The sequence below is a fragment of the Salvelinus fontinalis genome, chromosome 37 (genome assembly GCF_029448725.1).
Source record: "Salvelinus fontinalis isolate EN_2023a chromosome 37, ASM2944872v1, whole genome shotgun sequence".
NCBI lineage: Eukaryota > Metazoa > Chordata > Actinopteri > Salmoniformes > Salmonidae > Salvelinus > Salvelinus fontinalis.
In genome coordinates, this window is record NC_074701.1 from 10,623,140 (window position 1) to 10,645,643 (window position 22,504).

Here is a 22,504-nt window from a genome sequence, read left to right on the forward strand (position 1 = left end):
ACACTTGCTCTTTCCTTTTCTCCACCTTACTAGCTCTGACTTTGCTGACAGATACTTTATCGAGGAACAAATTTACTTACTATGACTGTGATATGTGATTGTCCCACCTTGCTATCTTAATTTGAATTCACTAACTGTAAGTCACTTTGGATATGAGCGTCTGCTAAACTACTTTAAAAAAATGTGCTGACCTTTTGAAAAATACAATAGCAGCAATAGGATATGTATTTTAAACTAACCATGGAATACCAACACATTTATGGTGGTTATCTCTCTATAATTAGGTTAATTCTGAGAGGGACAATCGTTCAACATCTCAGCAATAATCTGAGATGCGCAGCGCGACTGTAATAAAGACGACCTGAAACGCAACCATCGGCTTTAGTGCAGCGATAGAACCGTTTTCATTGGTAGAGACTATATTGTTTTTCCCAATCGGCGCAGTTGTTTTGCAAGAGTCACAATGTCCACCAGGAAGTGAAAATGTTTACAACGCTTCAAGTAGTTTTCGATGCATTTTTTAAATTTCAGTTTGTTTTGGATTATGACTAACATGTTATAAACAGAGTTGCTGTTGATTTGCCATTCTCAAGATGTATAGCGGACTTTTACCGAAAGGTCTGAGCGATGCTGAAATTAGTTCAGGTGATGAGGACGACCAAGGACAAAGTGTAGTTGCAGATCAAGAAAAAACGTTAGCCTCAAACAAATGTTGTGCAGTTGGACTTCCGCGTGGTCTTAAGGAAAACTGTGGGACACTTGTAGACACAAGTTCTTCTCATACACAGCCCGTCATAGAACATGACAAGTCGTTGGACTGCTTACCCGGGATTTCCGAGGAGAAGTGGCAAGTATGTCACACATGTTATGCTTGCTAGTCAGGTGTTGCATATCAAGCTAACGTTAGCTAGCTAGCTAGTTAGCGATGTTGCCTATATACTCTATAGCATCCCCTACTACTTTTGGATAGGGCAGTCCATGAATGATGAAACCTGCATGGAAAACATTAACGTGTTATAACAAAATGGCTGCATTGCTTGGCCATACCACTTATTCCCGTTTCCCAGGATCAGCGCCACTTTCAAAAGCAAGTCAAATGTGGATAAGCTACTCATCTTTGTAAAGCTACATTTTATGTTTTTCTACCATATACACATTACACACAATTCATCAACTGTTGAAAGAGAGATTTTCATGAGTCGGGTAAATGCTTTTGTTGCGTACATTGTTGTTGCTCAAATGAATGGTTACACTTCATGTTCTTTAGAGATTTAAAGAACTACAGAAGAAAAAAGACGAGATCAAGACAATGAAGCTCGCCAAAAAAAGACAGCGGGGAAGACGACGACATAAGAAAGGTCAATTGCACTTCTTTTTAACCACACAGCCACTGAAAAGATAACGATCCAGGGCGTCTTTGCCCCGGTCAGATGTAACCTACTTGACTTATCCCGGAAATAATGGAAATGTGGAAAGAAGAGGGTTCATCCTGTGTCCAAATTCTAAGTGTCTCATGACCCTAACGTTAGTGTTTTTGTTAAAGTGCTGTGTTCCTTTGTTAAATTCAAAATGGTATTATAATCGAGTTAGTCTTTTGCCTAGAAAAGCTGAACTGGAATGGATCTGAGTGGAACATAATTAAATAATATTCCATTGAAAGTCACTGAAAGAAATAGTCAGCCAGTCTACCTCTTTTCAATGTTTTGGATATGATCACAGTGTATGTTAATATTTCTGAGGCCATGAGTTATGACACAATACGACGGACTGTAAAATTGGGTGATTTTGGAGTTGACAAGATTCATTTCTTTGTGTTTCATGTCACTAAACAGATGATGAATCAGGGACTAAGAACATGGAATCAAACAATGAAAGGTAACGTAGGCCTAAATGTATCACAAAATCTGTTCAAACATAGTTCTATACAGTATTCCACTAACTACTAAAGAGTCTTCAAAGGCTTTGTCCCAATTGTCCACCATTCTCCCAAAGTGCGCATTAGAGCTTGCACACTTCCATGCATGGAAACTCCCTCCAGCCAATGCTTAGGCTACACCAATCCTATGCTTTAAATCCATGACAAGGAGTGTCCACGTGCACACTTATGGAAAAGGGTGGAGAATCGGGACATAGCCTTGTCGTTGGTGTAGGCCTAACTGAAAGCCTATTCTACCCGGGCTTTCCAAAAATTTGATTGCTACTTAGCACCTATTTATAGCCTTAACATATGCTGTAGTCTTGTCCTGAACCGATAATAAACATGAACACTAATTTTTCTTCTTCACCAGAGAGCCTCGAGCAGAGCATGACAAGCATTGGGATGGGCTGACGCAGTACTTTGGCATCAATGATAGATTTCAACCCCCTGCCTGTTACAAGCCTGCTCCCAAGGTAAAAAAAAAAAAATGTCTGCATGTGTCTAATGCCATCAAGTTATGGCAAAAGCATTGAACATGTTCTGTCTTTCTGTATCCATACCTGTGTAACTTCTCATTGTTTTATTAAATATGACAGGCGGCTTAAGAGGTTTCTAGACTCAAACTTGACATTGTGTAAAATATAAACGATTGTGTTACATTCTAATGATGAGATTACCTTAATCTTGACATTGGGATGATTCTCCATTCCACTTTTTTTGGGTTGAGCTTAAAGTAAAATGTAGATTTGCTCTAGAGAGAAGTGTCTGTACTGAATGTCTATACAGAAACCCGACAGCTCCTGCTCACTGTGTTACTGTATGTGGAAAGCTCAGAGTGCACTAGGTACATGCACAATAACATAGCCTCTCACACTTTGAATAGACTAATTGTCAGGCCCATGGATCTAGCCTATCTGGCACTAGCCTACATTTTGATGAAAAGGTGTATAGAAAATTCAGTTTATCTGAAAGTACCATTAAATTTAGTTTTTGCTCTGTTTTTGCAGCAAAAACGGCCTACTTTGAATGGATAAGATATATTTAACAAGAAGCTAAATTTAACAGAACTTGTGAAGTCAACATAACGAGAAGGCCTTGCTCCTCCATTTTCAAACATTCTCATTAGTGATCAATGTCATTTACATATTGACATGACATAAAAAAATGTTCGGCCTAAGTCAATTACACGCTAGACATTTAGAATCTATTTGGGTCTTTCTATAAACTACGGCACCAGTGAGAATTTCCTGCGGTGGACAACTTGTTACAGCTGTTAATAAGTTATTGATAATAATCTGCAAAACAATTTCATGTGATTACATTAAGATATAGGGGGGAACATAGCTATGTTCATTCAAATTCACGCTGGTCTGACCAATCAGAATCTATGCTTCAGGACTGTTTTGATCACGTGGACTGGGAAATGTTCCGGGTTGCCTCTGTGAATAGTGTCGACACACTGACTCTGACTTGGTTCATCAGAAAGTCCATAGAGGATGTTGTTCCTACTGTGATGATTAAAACTAATCCAACCAACGTAAGGCAATCAAAGAGGCAAAACGACAGTACAGGGACAAAGTGGAGTCGCAATTCAACCGCTCAGACACAAGACACATGTGGCAGAGACTCCAGACAATCATGGATTAAAAGGGAAAGCGAGGCCTCCCGAGTGGCGCAGTGGTCTAAGGCACTGCATCGCAGTGCTAGCTGTGCCACTAGAAGTCCAGGCTCTGTCGCAGCCGGATGCGACCGGGAGACCCATGGGGCGGTGCACGATTGGCCCAGCGTCGTTCAGGTTAGGGGAGGGTTTGGCCGGCAGGGATTTACTTGTCCCATCGCGCACTAGCGACTCCTGTGTCGGGCCCGGGCTCAGTGCACTCTGACATGGTCGCCAGGTGTATGGTGTTTCCTCCAGCATTGTGTCAAGAAGCAGTGCGGCTTTGCTCGGTTGTGTTTTCGAGGGTGTACGGCTCTCAACCTTCGCCTCTCCCGAGTCCGTACGGGAGTTGCAGCGATGGGACAAGACTGTAACTACCAATTGGATACCACGAAAAAGGGGTAAATGTATAAAGGGAAAGCCAGCCATGTCGCGGACAGCAATGCCTCACTACTGAATAAGCTAAGCATCTTCTTCGCCCGCTAAGAGGAAAACAACACTTTAGCCGCTGACCTGGGCCCCCGCCGCTCACGAGGACTTTGTGCTCCCGATCTCCGTGACCGATGTAAGACTTTCAAGCGTCTTAACCTTCACAAGGCTGCCGACCCAGAACGCATCCCAAGCCGCGTCCTCTGACGTGTGCAGACCAGCTGGCTGTAGTGTTTACGGACATATTCAATCTCTCTTTATGCCAGTCTGTTGTCCCCACTTGCTTAAATGCCCACCATTGTTCCTGCACCCAAGAAAGCGAAGGTAACTGAACTTAATGAGCAGTGCCGCGTAGCACTCACTTATGTCGTCATGAAGTACTTTGAGAGGATAGTTAAGGACCATATCACCTTATCCAAAACCCTAGACTCACTACAATTTGCATACTGCCCCAACAGATCCACGGATGACGCAATCACCATTACACTGCACACTTCCCTATCCAGTCAACATTACACTGCACACTTCCCTATCCCACCTGGACAAGAGGAATACTTCAGCGTTCAACACCATAGTGCCCTCCAAGCTCTTCATTAAGCTCAGGGCCCTGGGTCTGAGCCCCTCCCTGTGCAACTGGGTCCTTGACTTCCTGATGGGCTGACCCCAGGTGGGAAGGGTAGGCAATAATAACACCTCTGCCACGCCTATCCTCAACACGGGGGCCCCACAGTGGTGCATGCTCAGTTCCCTCCTGTACTCCCTGTTCACCCATGACTGCGTGGCTACGCACATCTCCAACTCAATCATCAAGTTTTCTGATGATACAACAGTGGTAGGCCTGATTACCAACAACGGTGAGACAGCCTACAGGGAGGAGGTGAGAGCCCTGGTGGAGTGGTGCCAGAATAACAACCTATCCCTCAACATTATCAAGACAAAGGAAATGATTGTGGAGTACGCCCCTATTCTTATCGATGGGGCTGTAGTGGAGCAGGTTGAGAGCTTCAAGTTCCTTGGTATCCACATCACCAACAACCTAGAATGGTCCAAACACACCAAGACAGTCGTGAAGAGGGCACGACAAAGCCTATTCCCCCTCAGGAAACTAAAAAGATTTGGCATGGGTCCTCAGATCCTCATAAGGTTCTACAGCTGCAACATCGAGAGCAACCTGACTGGTTGCATCACTGCCTGGTACGGAAACGTCTCGGCCTCCGACTGCAAGGCACTACAGAGGGTAGTACGTACGGCCCAGTACATCACTGGGGCTAAGCTGCCTGCCATCAAGGACCTCTACACCAGGTGGTGTCAGAGGAAGGTCCTAAAAATTGTCAAAGACCCCAGCCACCCCAGTCATAGACTGTTCTCTCTACTACCGCATGGCAAGCGGTACCGGAATGCCAAATCTAGGACCAAAAGGCTTCTCAACAGCTTTTACCCCCAAGCCATAAGACTCCTGAACAGGTAATCAAATGGCTACCCGGACTATTTGCATTGTCCCACCCCCCACAACCCGTTTTACGCTGTTGCTACTCTCTGTTTATAATATATGCATAGTCACTTTAATTATACATTCATGCACATACTACCTCAATTAGCCCGACTAACCGGTGCCCCCGCACATTGCCTACCCGGACTATCTGCATTGTGTCCCACCACACGCCAACCCCTCTTTTACGATACTGTTACTTTCTGTTTATCATATATGCATAGTCACTTTAACCTTATCTACATGTACATACTACCTCAATTAGCCCGACTAACCTAGCCTGTATACAGCCTTACTACTGTTATTTCTCACTGTCTTTTTACTGTTGTTTTTAATTTCTTTACTTATCTATTGTTCACCTAATACCTATTTTTTTTACTTAAATTCCACTGTTGGTTAGGGCTCGTAAGTAAACATTTCACTGTAAGGTCTACACCTGATGTATTCGGCACATGCGGCAAATATACTTTGATTTGATTGTGTGTGTGTCTGTGTCAATGTAGTGTGAGTGTGTATATGGTTGGTTTATATAGTCTAGTGTTATTTTATTGGGATCCCCATTAGTTGTTGCAAAAGCAGCAGCTACTCTTCCTGGGGTCCACACAGAACATGAAACATTACATAATACAGAACATTAATAGACAAGAACATAACTACGTCATATTTAAAAAAGGCACATGTAGCCTACCCATCAATACATACACACAAACTGTCTAGGTCAAATAGTGAGTGTTTGTAGGGTCAGTGCAGATAGTTCAGGTACCATTAATTGACTATTTATCAGTCTGGCTTTTTAGCAGTCTTATGGCTTGTGGGTAGAAGCTGTCCCTGGGCCTGTTGGGTCGAGAGCCGATGCTCCGGTACCGTTTACTGGACGGTTAAAGAGTGAACAGTCTATGGCTTTGGTGGCTGGAGTGTCTGACACCGCCTGATATAGAGGTCCGGGATGGCTGGGAGCTCGGCCCCAGTGATGTACTGGGCTGTCTGCACCACCCTCCGTAGCACTTTGTGGTCAAGGGCGATATATTTGCCATACCAAGCGGTGATGTAGCCAGTCAAGATGCTCTCAATGGTGCAGCTGTATAACTTTGAGGATACGAGAGCCCATGCCAAATCTTTTTAGCCTCCTTGTGTGGACTATGTTAGGTATTTAGTCATGTGGACGCCAAGGAATTGAAGCTCTCGACCCGCTTAATAACAGCCCGGTCGATCTGGATGGGGTCGTGCTCTCCCCTCTTTTCTCCTATAGTCCACAATCAGCTCCTTGGTCTTACTGACGTTGATGCAGAGGTTGTTGTCCTGTCACCACACTGCTAAGACCAACTCCCTCAGGCCTACCGCCATCGTGTCGTCAGCAGACTTGATGGTGGTGTTGGAGTCGTGGGTGAACAGGTTGTAGGTCGTTGAGTGCCAGAGTGGTGTTGGCTTGGGGCGGGATGTAGACAGCTGTGATAATTATGGATGAGAACTCTCTTGGTAGATTGAAGGGTCTGCAGCTTACCATGAGGGAATCTATATCAGGTGAATGAAAGCTTGAGATTTCCCTCACACTTAAAGCAGCAGGAGACTCTGAAAAAAAGCTCATCCATCTTATTCTCGAGTGACTGGACATTTGCCAATGGAACAGACAGGAGCGCTGTTCGCTTTACTCTTTGCCTCAATTTCACCAGGACTCCTCCTCGTCTCCCGCGTCTATGCCTACGTCGTTTTGGTAGCCCATGGAACAAAGGAATAGGGTCCGGTATGAACAGCTGAGTCGAGTTGAAGTCGAAATCGACGTTAGTATTTGTCGATCTTATGTCCAGAAGTGCTTAGTGATCATACACTATATATTCCAAAGTATGAGGACACCTTCAAATTAGTGTATTCGGGTATTTCAACCACACCCGTTGCTGACAGTATAAAATTGAGCACACGGCCATGCAATCTCCATAGACAAACATTGTCAGTAGAAAGGCCTTACTGAAGAGCTCAGTGACTTTCAACGTAGCACCGTCATAGGATGACACCTTTCCAACAAGTCAGTTGATAACATTTCTGCCCTGCTAGAGCTGCCCCAGTCAACTGTAAGTGCTGTTATTGTGAAGTGGAAACATCTAGGAGCAACAATGGCTCATCCGCAAAGTGGTAGGCCACACAAGCTCACAGAACGGGACGGCCGAGTGCTGCAGTGTGTAGTGCGTACAAATTGTCTGTCCTCGGTTGCAACACTCACTACCGAGTTCCAAACTGCCTCTGGACGCAACGTCAGCACGAGAACTGTTCGTCGGGAGCTTCATGAAATGGGTTTCCAAGGCCGAGCAGCCGCGCTCAAGCCTAAGAGTACCATGTGCAATGCCAAGCGTTGGCTGGAGTGATGTTAAGCTCGTCTCAGTAGTGGACTCTGGAGCAGTGGAAATGCGTTCTCTGGAGTGATGAATCACGCTTCACCATCTGGCTGTCCGACGGACTAATCTAGGTTTGACGGATGCCAGGAGAACGCTACCGGCCCCAATGCATAGTGCCAGCTGTAAAGTTTGGTGTAGGAGGAATAATGGTCTAGGTCTGTTTTTCATGGTTCGGGCTAGGCCCCTTAGTTCCAGTGAAGGAAAATCTTAACACTGCAACATGCAATGACATTCTAGACGATTCTGTGCTTCCAACTTTGTGGCAACAGTTTGGAGAAGGCCCTTTCCTGTTTCAGCACGGCAATGTCCCTTTGCAAAACTAAAAACAAAAGTCTACGATCAACTCCTTTGTTATTTTCCTGGCAACACTCCACCAGGGCTCTCACCTACTCCCTGTAGGCTGTCTCATCATTGTTGGTAATCAGGTCTACTACTGTTTTCGTCTGCAAACTTGATGACTGAGTTGGAGGCGTGTGTGGCCACGCAGTCATGGGTGAACAGGGGAGTACAGGAGGGGGCTGAGCACGCACCCTTGTGGGGCCCCTGTATTGAGGATCAGTGAAGTGCCGGTGTTGTTTACTATCTTCACCATCTGGGGGCGACCCGTCAGGAAGTCCAGGACCCAGTTGCACAGGGCGGGTTTCAACCCAGGGCCCCAAGCTCTTAATGATGAGCTTGGAGGGTACTATGGTGTTGAATGCTGAGCTATAGTCGATGAACAGCATTCTTACATAGGTATTCCTCTTGTCCAGATGGGATAGGGCAGTGCGATGGCAATATGCATCTGACATTAGAATGAGGTAACACATTACTTGACATCCAGCGTCATAACCATGTCATAATATATCATAACAGCTGACATAATTTGTCATAACCTATCATAATATGGTCATCACTGTCAGGACCCAAATATTTACACCTGTTGTGACATATAATATGTTATTTTATGGCTGGTTATGACACTTACACAGGAGTGTCAATACTCACATGGATTCAAACGTGTTTTTTCCGTGCCAAGAAGTTTCCTTTCGTTTGTTGTTGTTTTAATGAATTCTTTACAGTCATGTTTTTTCATCATATTTTAAAGAACTTGTAGACTCCAACACCATCATTAAGTTTGCTGACGACACAACAGTGGTAGGCCTGATCACCTACAGCGATGAGATGGCCTATAGGGAGGAGGTCAGAGACCTGGCCGTGTGGTGCCAGGACAACAACCTCTCCCTCAATGTGATCAAGACAAAGGAGTTGATCGTGGACTACAGGAAAAGGCGGGCCGAACAGGCCCCCATTAACATCGACGGGGTTGTAGTGGAGCGGGTCGAGAGTTTCAAGTTCCTTGGTGTCCACATCACCAACGAACAATCATGGTCCCAACGTACCAAGACAGTCGTGAAGAGGGCACGACAAAACCTTTCCCCCCTCCGGAGACTGAAAAGATTTGGCATGGGCCCCCAGATCCTCATAAGGTTCTACAGCTGCAGCATCGAGAGCATCCTGACCGGTTGCATCACCACCTGGTATGGCAACGGCTCGGCATCTGACCGTAAGGCGCTAAAGAGGGTACTGTGAACGGCCCAGTACATCACTGGGGCCAGGCTTCCTGCCATCCAGGACCTATATAATAGGCGGTGTCAGAGGAAAGCCCATAAACTTGTCAGAGACTCCAGTCACCCAAATTATAGACTGTTTTCTCTGCTACTGCATGGCAAGCGGTACCTGAGCACCAAGTCTAGGACCAACAGGCTCCTCAACAGTTTTTACCCCTTAGCCATAAGACTGCTGAACAATTAATTAAATTGCCACCAGACAATTTACATTGACCCCCCCCCCCCTTTTGTACACTGCTGCTACTCGCTGTTTATTATCTATGCATAGTAATTTCACCTCCACCTACATGTACAAATTACCTCAACTAACCTGTACCCCCACACACTGGCTCGGTACAGGTGCCCCCTATATATAACCTCATTATTTTATTACTTTTTTATTATTACTTTTTATTTTAGTCTACTTGGTAAATACTTTCTTAACCAACATGGCAGTTCAAGAATAGTTAAGGGCTTGTAAGTAAGCATTTCACGGTAAAGTCTACACTTGTTGTATTCGCCGCATGTGACAAATAAAGTTTGATTTGATTGGGCTAGTTGCATGTCTGACATCAAAGTGTGTGCAATTACAGTGATCATTTAATATGGTACATTTCAGACAGTTTCATATAACATGGACTACTTATCAACAGTGTGTTTATGGTGTAATGGAATGTTTTGCCTTGTGTGGTAGGTTTTGTGGGTTTTGACACTGTCATAACCAGCCATATTTCTCACAACAGGTCTAAATATGTGTTATGACCATGTTATGGCAGGTGTTATGACGCCTTATGACATGGTTTTGACCGTGTCGTAATGTGTCATGGCGCTGGGTGTCAAGTGAAGTGTTACCTAGAATGACAAGATAGTAGCCTAGAGGCCATTTTTTCACAACATGAACTGGTTATGAAATTACATGACAAATACATTTTTGGTGTCCATATTACACTACTTCTGCAATTTTAAAGGATATGACTGCTAGTCCTTAGGTCTATGCTGTTGTTAGGCAAAGTGATTTGGCAATTTGGCATATTCACTTTTATTCCTGTAAGGACACATGTGGAACTGCATACATTATTAGTTTTTTTTAACCATTTTGAAATGTTGATCCCAATGTGACACATTGAAATCCCATTTACAAAATGTTTTATTTGGAACATGAACATTGCCACTTTGCCAGCAAATAGACCACTGTAAAGTTGTGCTAGTAATAGAGGTAGATTTCTTATTTGTTTTTCTGTAATTATTACTATATTGCCACATCATTATTAGGCTCAGCTTGCTGTCTTTGTCCAAATTAATTTGAGGGATGAGTGTGCGTCTATAAACAACCTGAGTCCTTGAATCCTTCGTTTGAAGATGCTTCCGAGAGGGTTCCCCTAATTTAAAATGACAACATCTCACTTTCATGCGTTCTGTGAAATTATTGAAGAAATGATCTTAACTCTACTTCTTCAGATAGTCTCCTATTTTTTGAAGAACCACCCCTGCCATCAGTAACCTAGGGCATCTTTGCTCCCTCCTCTGCTCCAGCCTGTAATGGAAATGTGTAATTAAAGAGTCACATAATGTTTGGTAATCTCCAGTAGCATTTTTGAAGATTTCCCCACTAATATCCAATCAAAAAGGTTTTCATTTGTGAAGGAAAATCTACATATTTGTAGTAATAGCAATCATATTAAAAATAAGGCCCAGGGGACTTTTGAAGTTACTCTTTGATTCCCCCCCCCTCCCCCCCTTTTTCTATTTCTAAAATCACTACATTTTCCCCTTCTCTCCAGTCCAGCTTAGAAAAGAGCATAGAGAGCGCCATCGCTGAAGGGGACTTTGGGAAGGCGGAGGAGATGAGCGACAGACTCGCCACTCGAGAGGTATGTTGTACCGATACGAGATCTTTGGGGTGCTCCTGCTGTGACAAATTGAACTAATGGATCCGTGGCCATTTCTTCCTTCCAAGACATAGGGGAACAAAAACACACACAGGCACCCGCAATTGAGAAGTCCTGCAGCCCTTTCCCATTGAGTTAATGGAAAGCCCTCCCCCTTAGTTTTGGAGTTCGGCAGTGTCAAAAGCACTTTTGGCTCAGCTTTTTAATGAAGGTCTACGTTGCTTTCAAGCCAACTGTTAAAACATTCTCAAGGTGCGAGTTTCATACCTTTGAAGTGCACACGTCCCTAAATGCACTGCCTGCAGTTTCGAAACGACTCGTCTCGGCAGGCATCGGGGATCAAGCGGTTTGAAGCTAATTTAGCAGAAAAAGTTGCCCACACACCCATAATTGCGCTTAAGAAGACACCGCTACTACTTTTCATAGTTGGTGATTACAGTATGTTCAATTGTCACAACTTGAATTGTATTAAGTGAGAGATGTGATGCTCTTATAGAAGCACTGATGTTAATGATACTTTTGAAAAACTAGATGATTACTTTTGAATTCGGAAAGGATGTTTGGGGATTTTTTTTTGTTGTTGACACTTCTCTGTTTTCTCAATGACATTTAAATCGGCGTTGAAAAAAGGCGCAAGTTTAAGTTTGTTCCGGCTGAGCGAATCTGACCACAAGTCAGAGACCACTATGATGACACACCAAATGTGTTTGATGGATTGCAGGAATAGGCTTTTGTAGGCTACAGTCCAAGCCAATAGTGTGACTGTTATCGGGATCCAAAGATTATCCAGTTTTAATAAACGCTTGGCGGTAAGGATGACAGCAGTGGTGTAGTCTACGGATATCACTTTTATTGGTATCTACATAGCACATTGATGTGAATCACACTGCTGCTCTCTCATTTAGCTATTTGCGCCTTACGGATTGTGGTTGTTGTGGATGGCTGTTTCTAAATGTGTATTTGAACACAATAATGGTTGAATTCAAGAAGTTTAAGCTGCCTATCAATCATTGTTTTTGTAACCAATGGACAGCCAGTGAAAAATGTGCTCCTGCAACAGCTATATAGTGTGGATCCCAGCCAATGGAATAAAAGTGGGGCTTTTATTGCTCAATCTAATTTGATCCTTATTTTTAAAAATCCATAGGCCTAATGGAAACATGCTCAAACTTGCACAAGTTTGATAGATTTAAAGGGACAATCTGTAGTTGCTACATCTATTTTTGGATTTATAAATTTATATATAATAATATATACTACTGTTCAAAAGTTTGGGATCACTTAAAAATGTCCTTGTTTTTGAAAGAAAAGCAAAAAAAAAAGTCCATTAAAAGAACATCACATTGATCAGAAATACAGTGTAGACATTGTTAATGTTGTAAATGACTATGGTAGCTTAAAACGGCAGATAAAAAAAAAAAAAAAACATCACTCATGTGTTCCAATGGCACGTTGTGTTAGCTAATCCAAGTTTATCATTTTAAAAGGTGAACTGATCATTAGAAAACCCTTTTGCAATTGTGTTAGCACAGCTGAAACTTTAGTACTGATTAAAGAAGCAATAAACCTGGCCTTCTTTAGACTAGTTGAGTATCTGGAGCATCAGCATTTGTGGGTTCGATTACAGGCTCAAAATAGCCAGAAATAAAGACCTTTCTTCTGAAACTCATCAGTCTATTTGTCTTCTGAGAAATGAAGGCTATTCCATGCAAGAAATTTCCAAGAAACTGAAGATCTCGTACAACGCTGGGTACTACTCCCTTCAACATGGTTACTACATGATTCTATATGTGTTATGTCATAGTTTTGATGTCTTCACTATTATTCTACAGTGCAGAAAATAGTAAAAAATAAAGAAAAACCCTTGAATGAGTAGGTGTCCAAACTTTTGACTGGTAGTGTATATATCCATTGATTATTGACGAATATAACTTATACATTCCTCATGTGCTTAGTTCAACTGTCACACTCCATGAGAACCCAAAATATAAACTTGTTTTACTCCAATGTTTTAAATATTGTAAATGTAAACAAACACTGTATAGCCTAATAACATGGTTAAAACAAAATATATATATAATGGATGGTCAGTCCTTGCGTCCACAGCTCTGTCTATTATTCTGAGAGTAGTTACATTTCTCCAGGCCCATCCCTCAGCGTTTTACCAAAACAGAGAAGGGGTGACCGTTTTGTTAATGTTTCATTTGAGGATTTGCCCAAAGTGTCACCAACAAAGAGGTAAACATTAGGCCTATAGCAAATGCAGCATATGGCATACATTTTTCACATGTAAATAGCACTTTTCAGTAGTGCTCAAAGCATGCCATTCCATGAGAGCAGCATTTATTTTTCAACTCGAATCAATGAGCTCAATCAGTCCTCCATGACAACAAAATCATAAACAACAGAGTAGGACTGGCTAATAAGTCCTCAGATTTAGGGTCATGTTCAGGTAAAACAATTTGGCTAATCTATACTTCCATATTTCCAAGTCCTGTTCTTGAAGATCAAGGGGTATAACATTGATTGGAATGACTATAATTCTGTTAACATTGGTTTTTAATGTAATGATATAATTGAATCTTATTATTATATGTAGTAGAGAGAGATGGGTTAGAAGAAGCCTACATAACCAACCCATAAAGTAAAATTTAACATCATATGTAATCTTTAACATTGATTTATCCTGCAATAGATGTTGTTCAATTGGTAACATTTCTGTCGTCTAATGCCTCTTAAGTGGAAAGTAATCTAAAAGTAACGGAATGTAATCAGATTACGTTACTGAGTTTGGGTAATCCAAACGGTACGTTACTGATTACAATTTTGGACAGGTAACTATTAACTGTAACGGATTACATTTAGAAAGTAACCTACCCAACGCTGATCATTACAGCATACACTTTTCAGTCTGTCAGCTGTGTACAGTGTCTTCAGAAAGTATTCATATCCCTTGACTAACACGGAACCCAAACCGGCTGCGTGCGTGCGCTATCGTGCATAAATTCCTTTTGTCCCCCTACACCAAACGCGATCACGACACGCAGTTTAAAATAGCAAAACCAACTCTGAACCAATGACATTAATTTGGGGACAGGTCGAAAAGCATTAAACATGTATGGCAATTTAGCTAGTTAGCTTGCACTTGCTAGCTAATTTGTCCTGGGATATAAACATTGAGTTGTTATTTTACCTGAAATGCACAAGCTCCTCTATTCTGCCAATAAATCCACACATAAAACGGCCAACCGAATAATTTCTAGTCATCTCTCCTCCTTCCAGGCTTTTTCATCTTTGAACTTATATGGTGATTGGCATCTAAACTTTCATAGTATTACCATGACTACCGGCAAAACAGTCTTTCAATCACCCACATGGGTATAACCAATGAGGAGATGGCATGTGGGTACCCGCTTCTATAAACCAATGAGGAGATGGGAGAGGCAGGACTTTCAGCGTGATCTGCGTCAGAAATAGAAAGGAGTTCTATTTTAGCCCTTGGCAACGCAGACGCAATAATTGAATAACATGGATTTCTAAATGTATTTTGCGACGCTCACGCACGCGACGTGTCCGGTCTGGTCAGCGTGTTACTCCACATTTTGTTGTCTTACAGCCGGAATTCAAAATGGATGATTTAAATATTTAAAACATATGTTTTCACTTTGTCATTATGGGGTATTGTGTGTAGATGGGTAAATTTAAAAAAATGAAATGCAAAAATATGTAATTTACATAAGCATTCACACTGAGCAATTTCAGCTGTGAGTCTTTCTGGGTAAGTCTCTAAGAGCTTTCCACACTTGGATTGTGCAACATTCATTTATTTTTTTCTAAATTCTTCAAGCTCTGTCAAATTGGTTGTTGAGCATTCCTAGACAACCATTTTCAGGTCTTGCCATAGATATTCAAGTAGGTTTAAGTCAAAACTAACTCGGCTGCTCAGGAACATTCACTGTGTTCTTGGTAAGCAACTCCAGTGTAGATTTGGCCTTGTGTTTTAGGTTACTGTCTTGCTGAAAGGTGAATTAATCTCCCAGTGTCTGGTGGAAAGCAGACTGATCCAGGATTTTGCCTGTGCTTAGCTCGTTTCCATTTCTTTTTTTATACTGAAAAACTCCCCAGTCCTTAACTTCTTCTGGCTGCAAGCCTGACGTCGGTACACTTATGACAACTGCCAGCTCAAGTGCAGGGCGCGAAATTCAAAATATATATATTTTTAAAATATTTAACTTTCACACATTAACAAGTCCAATACAGCATATGAAAGGTACACATCTTGTGAATCCAGCCAACATGTCCGATTTTTAAAATGTTTTACAGGGAAGACACAATATGTAAATCTATTAGCTAACCACATTAGCAAAAGACACCACTTTTTTTACTCCACCAGTTTTTTACTCCATCAGTAGCTATCACAAATTCGACCAAATAAAGATATAAATAGCCACTAACCAAGAAACAACTTCATCAGATGACAGTCTGATAACATATTTATTGTATAGCATATGTTTTGTTAGAAAAATGTGCATATTTCAGGTATAAATCATAGTTTACATTGCAGCTACAGTCAGAAATTGCACCGAAAGCAGCCATAATAATTACAGGCACCAACATCAAATACCTAATTACTCATCATAAAACATTTCTGAAAAATACATAGTGTACAGCAAATGAAAGACAGGCATCTTGTGATTCCAGCCAATATTTCCGATTTATTAAGTGTTTTACAGCGGGAAAAGAATGTAGCGTTATATTAGCTTAGCACAATAGCCAGAAACACTTGGGCTCCGGCGACTACGACAGATATATGAAATAACATCATAAAATGGGTCTTACTTTTGCTGATCTTTCATCAGAATGTTGGACAAGGTGTCCTTTGTCCAGAACAGTCGTTGTTTGGATTCAGAACGGCAACTTTCCCTCTTCATTTAGCAAGCGCGCTAGCCGGGTGGCACGACACTCTCCATGTCAACAAACGGAAGAGAACGAAACACGGCAAAACTCCCGAAAAAATTTAAATAATCTGATGAAACTATATTGAAAAAACATACTTTACGATGATATGGTGACATGTATCAAATAAAATCAAAGCCGGAGATTGTAGTCGCCTATAACGGCAGCTAAACAAAAGGCAATCCCACGGTCCAGCTCGCACTCTTCAGAGTACCGAAAATGGGGGACACGTCATTCCAAGATGATGTGTTCCATCTCAGACCAAGATAATCACCTCATTTCTTCTCTCACAGCCTCTTGACACCCAGAGGAAGATGAATGACGTGCATGTATACTAATAGGTCTTGTGCCCATTTATAGGCAGGAAGAAGAATAGAGCATCGATTTCAGACTTTCCACTTCCTGGTCAGGAAATGTGCTGCAGAATGAGTTCCGTTTCACTCAGAGAAATAATTCAAACGGTTTTAGAAACTAGATAGTGTTTACTATCCAATAGTAATAATAATATGCATATTGTACGAGCAAGAATTGAGTACGAGGCCGTTTGAAATGGACACCTTTTATCTGGCTACTCAAACAGGTTAACGATTACAAGTAGTGATGTACCGATATTACATTTTTGGCCGATATCTGATATTTTCCTTGCCCCCAAAAAAACGAAACTAATAACCGATATTACATTTTTCTTTGTCCTTTTAAGCATTCTAGTACAGTTAAATAGTTAACCCACACATGGACGTAGCGGTCTAAGGCACTGCATCTCCGTGCAAGAGGCGTCACCTGGTTCGAATCCAGGCTGTATCACATCCGGCTGTGATTGGGATCCCATAGGGCGGCGCACAATTGGCCCAGCGTCGTCCGGGTTTGGCCGTCATTGTAAATAAGAATTTGTTCATAACTGCCTTGCCTAGTTAAATAAAGGTTACACACACACCACACTGACCAAAAAGTTATTTTGTTGGCATTTACATATGTCCCCATTTACCAGTAAAACAATCAAAACCTATTTCTTTCACTTACTTGCTGTGCTGTTTCGTTGTTCAGTCGTTTCATTCTCAACCAGGATTTCATCATACATGTCAAGCAGTGAAGTTTCAGCTCTGTCTGTCCGTGGCCTCTCTTCCTCGGTGCACACTGTCACTTTGTCCGTTTCCATATTGTCCAGCTGTGTATATAACATTTCACGTAAACCCTGTTTCTTGTCTGCATCGAAGTAGCGGTCCTTGTACATAGCATCGAGCATGGTAGCAGTAAAGCAGTACACAGTAAAGAGAGAATGCCACCGAATCGCTTGTTCACAGCCTGAGTCGGCAGTTTTGTTGAGCAGGCGTTTCAATGCCATGACAGAGGGTATCATGTCTGCTACATGCGCAGTTGACGAGCTTATTTGTTGTGCCAGTTGTTCAAATGGAGTTTGCTAGTGTGTTCATGTTTCCAAGTTTCAAACATGTTCTCAAATGCCATTGAAATGGTAGCAGCGGTATGACAACCAGCACATTCATGAGCATGAAATACGACTTTCCTCCATACAAAATCCTCGACAACCCACTGTGCTGTCAGACTCAGCATGCTCATGGGGCTTATATCGCTGGTCCAAATGTCAGTCGTGAAGGTTAATAGCAGTGATGCTATTACTGTGTAACTCCGGTAGGGCAACAGCTGAAAAATAGCGCACTTGGTAGTGTGTATCGGTGCTTGACCAGTCGGCGAAAACCAACATCACCCACGACAGAGAACGGTTGATTGTCAAGGGCAATGAATTCCATTATCTTGGAGTTAATGGATTTCACCTTTCAGTTTTCTCGCTGAAATGTTCTTACTCTTTCAAATGACTGCTCAGCTTATTGAATGTTCGAACCACACATCAGATATTGTGGGCTAGGTTAGGAATTCTGTGTTGCACGTGTAGTGCAAAATTTTACGCGTTGTCATTACGTCATCCACGGTAGTCAATGTTGGCATTTTTAGCTAATATCGTCCGATTCCGATATCTTCACCGATATATCGTGCATCCCTAATTACAAGCATAACTATAACATGATGCAACCACCACTATGCTTCATTAATGTGTTGTATTGGATTTGCCCCATACATAACACTGTATTCAGGACAAAAAGTGAATTGCTTTGCTACATTTTTTTCAGTATTACTTTAGTGCCTTGTCACAAACAGGATGTTTTGGAAGATTTTTATTATGTACAGGCTTCCTCCTTTTCACTCTGTCAATTAGGTTAGTATTATGGAGTATCTACAATGTTGTTGATCCATCCTCAGTTTTCTCCCATCTCCCATTATTTCATAAAGGTGAAAATAGCCATTGAACTCTAACTGTTTTAAAGTCACCATTGGCCTCAGGGTGAAATCCCTGAGCAGTTTCCTTCCTCCCCAGCAGCTGAGTTAGGAAGGACGCCTGTATCTTTGTAGTGACTGGGTGTATTGGTACGCCATCCAACATGTAATAACTTCACCATGCTCAAAGGGATATTCATTGTCTGTTTATTGTTATTTTTACCCATCTACCAATAGGTACCCTTCTTGGTGAGGCATTGAAAAACCTACCTGGTCTTTTGGTTGAATCTGTGTTTGAAATTCACTGCTCGAATGAGGGACCTTACAATTATCTGTATGTGTTGGGTACATAGATGAGGTAGTCATTCAAAAATCTTGTTAAACACTATTATTGCACACCGAGTGAGTTCATGCAACTTATTATTATTACTCCTGAAGTTATTTAGGCTTGTCATAACAAAGGGGTTGAATACTTTCAATTTTTATTCATTTGTAAACATTTTGAAAAACATAATTCCACGTTGACATTATGGGGTATCGTGTGTAGGCCAGTGACAAAGGAAAAATCTAAATTGAATCCGTTTTCAATTCAGTCTGTAACACAACAACATGTGGAAAAAGTAAAGGGGTGTGAATACTTGCTGAAGGCACTGTGCCTAAACCTTCGTTCAGATGAACATTTGAACTTCAACTAAAGTTAGGCCATGCACGCAAATCGTGATGCTTTTCGTACTCTGTCAAACATCAACCTGGTTGTCCTATTAAAAGTGTTGAAGAGGGACACGCGCAGTAAGGGATTTGATTTTACATGCAAGCAGACTGTTTGTTGAAGGCTGATTCTTGTACCCAGCATAATATAAAACGGACCATAAAATACGATAATGCAAGTGGCCAAAGGAAAGATTAGAAAAATTGAATGACTTGCTTTGTTGATGACAAAGTGGCACCTGTAGTTCCAGAAAGCCTCTTAGAGCACTAGTGGATTTGGGCAGACTTAGCGGAGGTTCTTCGACCTATCTGTCGCCTCCCTTGTGGCTTGCCAGGAACATGAAGGATGGGCTTGACAGCAGTCTGGCAGCCATAGCTCACTCTGTAGCTGTGTTTACTTCATGATGAGAACAGTGAATTGACTGACGTTTTGGGGGGGGAAAGTATCAGAAGGAACTATCACGTACAACAGAATTGCTGAGACAAGAGACTGCGTTCATTGTTCTGTGTCACTTGCTTTTTTTTGGGCCATTTATTAGCCTGACGGAAATGTTTTCTACATGATAATGAGAGTTGATGACGACGGACCTACAAATTCCACCGTACTTCTTGTGAAAATAAAGCAGCATACAGTGCCGTGAATGAGTTGGACATTGATAGAGATTTCACCATTAATTCTACTGTAGTATGTTAACTATGTTGTACAGAAGTGGATACGGATGTGTAGGCTTGGGCGGTATCCAGATTATCATACCTTCATACCGACCTTGTGCCATACCGGGATATTCGGTAATACCGGCACAGGTACATGTAAAATCCCATATTGAATGCTAACAATCGCATTATGAACATTTTATGCAGTCTCTGACCTAAACTATTTTCAGGACAGACAACCCAGGTCATAAAGTTATACACGTAACTCAAACATGCTACGCACAGTTTGCCGCACGTACAAAGCAAATATTACACAGCAAGACTCTTGATCCGGGAGGGGATTCTCAGCGTTAGCGGCAAGCAAAACTCGATTTTTGAAAAAGCTAACCGTAGCTATCTAGCGAACTAGCTACTAAATTAGCGAACCAAATGCACAATTGCAGAGCATTTAGCACATTTTAGACAGTTCACTTAATAGTTATAAGATATCTAGCTGGCAAACATGGAATTCACAAACACAGTTGTGAATTCCATACTCGAACTTGATCAACTGGGCGTGCTGCACAGCAGTGAGTGACTCACAAGGCTCCAGTCTATCGTCGTCGTGTGCTTGTAAACAAACACCACGTGACTGGGTACTACTGGTAAGCTTCATAATAAATGATTATGTGAAATGGAGAACGCGATCTTTGTCCCCTAACATATTGCACAAGTTCACTGCAGGTATTTACTTAAAAAGTAGCTAAAAAAATTCAAATGTATTAGACGGTATTGAAAAATGTGGCTATTTCCAAATACCTCCATATACGGTATACCACCCAAGCCTACTGATGTTTTTCATGGTGGCAAAGGGAGGGTAACTTTTACCAGTAAACTACCAGAATTGTTGTAACTTTCAAGTTTTGGAGGGAATTTTAGCACAGTGTCCTTTTTGGGTACTTCAAATTATCACAGGTGTCTATAATTATTTCTGGCCATTTGTGTGGCCTTATCACATGTCAAATATATGAAATAATAAAGAAATAAAAATAGAAAGACAAAGCTGTAAAACATTATCCTAAATGTAAACCATCAACCTAATGAATACCACCGGTGTTTAATATGACTTTCAGCATAAAATATATTTTATATATATTTTTTATGTAAAGGATATTTTTGTTGTTTTGGTGCCAAGCTGGTGGCAGTTGTGAAAAAAGTCAATAGTTGGAAGAGTTGCGGCGTTAATTCAAAATAATGTCAGTGTTGTCTAGATGTTTTTAATTCATTAGGATATTTTCTCTTGAACCATATGATCTATCCACTAGAATCTCATGGACAATATGGACGCAGATATATAAAAAAAGGTACTATTTATGAATATATTGAAGTTATTCAAGTATAAATGACCAAAGTTGCCATAGATTACCTGTTAATTACCGGTAGTTTTCCAACCCTACTTATGTGTTACTGCTGCAATGTCCCTTTTCAAAGATGTTTTGCTCAGTCTCAGTAGTGGATGTTGGACCAAATATACTGTATCTAAAGAGTGGATAAACTTGAGAGTAGTGTAGTTTGCTACAAATGGCTCAAGTGGCTGCTGGAAGCACCTAGGTTGCAGCTTAAATTCCTGCATTCGAACCGAAAGTCTAAATGTAAATCACTTTGGCTAAAAGTGGTGGCTACGTGGCCTTATTATTGATAAGTAATGGCATGTGGTGTATGAAACATGCTCTGGAGTAAAGTGCATCTAAGTGGAGAATTCTACACCCACATGTCTAATCTGTTTTGAGTTCAACATCATTGCAATGACGTTTGAGTCACAAGCGTTGATTCAGGACAGTCCTAGGGTGAAAAACATTTAGAGCGTCAATATTCTCAACTGGGGCCAGAATCAATTTCAAGGTTATTATTGAAGAGTCTCATTTGATACTGTATGTAATGGCTTATATGTTTAATTTGTTTACGGTCATAACACTTGAGAGACATTATGGCAGGCTTTTTAGTGCAGGAATAGGTCTTTAACACGGAAAGAACGGAAAAGGAATAGACAGCTGTGAAGTACTCAAGAGGGTGTGTCTGTCCCCCAAGGCATTATTTGTAAAGAAAACCTAGTACACTGTGAACAACTATGTATCACAGCATTTTCATACTGAATCTACCAGCATTGCACGTATCTCTTTGAACCACAGTGAAATGGCTGAAGATTGAAAGAAAGCCTGTCATAAGGTTCCTCCCAATAAAGGAAATGTTTGTTTCTGCCGTGTTTTGAGCTTGCGCAATCAATTAATGTTTTTTTGTTGTTGCCTTTGCTTTCTTGTTTTTAATCTGAATATGAAAACAATTTGGTAAAACCTTTTTTTTTTTTTTTTTTTTTGAAGGCTCCTTACAAATTCTCTGATACATGCGCTTTCATCTGTCCGGTTGCTTTGAGATTGTGTTCTCATTAAAGTATATATTTAAATATATTCTCCAGAGGCTGCAATTCTTTGTTTTTAGCACTTTTTTTTTTTTTAAAGCTATGTTCTTCTTTAAAGTTGGAAGTTAAGTAGTAAGTCCAAAA

At 41.4% G+C, this 22,504-nt stretch overlaps 1 protein-coding gene across 2 annotated transcripts in view; it reads left to right on the forward strand.

Moving 5' to 3' along the window:
* The first annotated feature begins 406 nt into the window (after positions 1-406).
* Positions 407-22,504, forward strand: part of fam204a (family with sequence similarity 204 member A) — a 34,296-nt gene continuing 12,198 nt past the window's right edge. Inside the window, exons 1-5 of one of the 2 annotated variants that reach the window (XM_055901923.1) lie at positions 410-851; positions 1,268-1,358; positions 1,833-1,875; positions 2,289-2,391; positions 11,251-11,340. In XM_055901923.1, the coding sequence (XP_055757898.1) occupies positions 594-851; positions 1,268-1,358; positions 1,833-1,875; positions 2,289-2,391; positions 11,251-11,340 (585 nt within the window). In that variant the 5' untranslated portion in view covers positions 410-593. Of the gene's footprint in view, positions 852-1,267; positions 1,359-1,832; positions 1,876-2,288; positions 2,392-11,250; positions 11,341-22,504 lie in introns of both variants that reach the window. The other variant, XM_055901924.1, reaches the window with a different exon arrangement.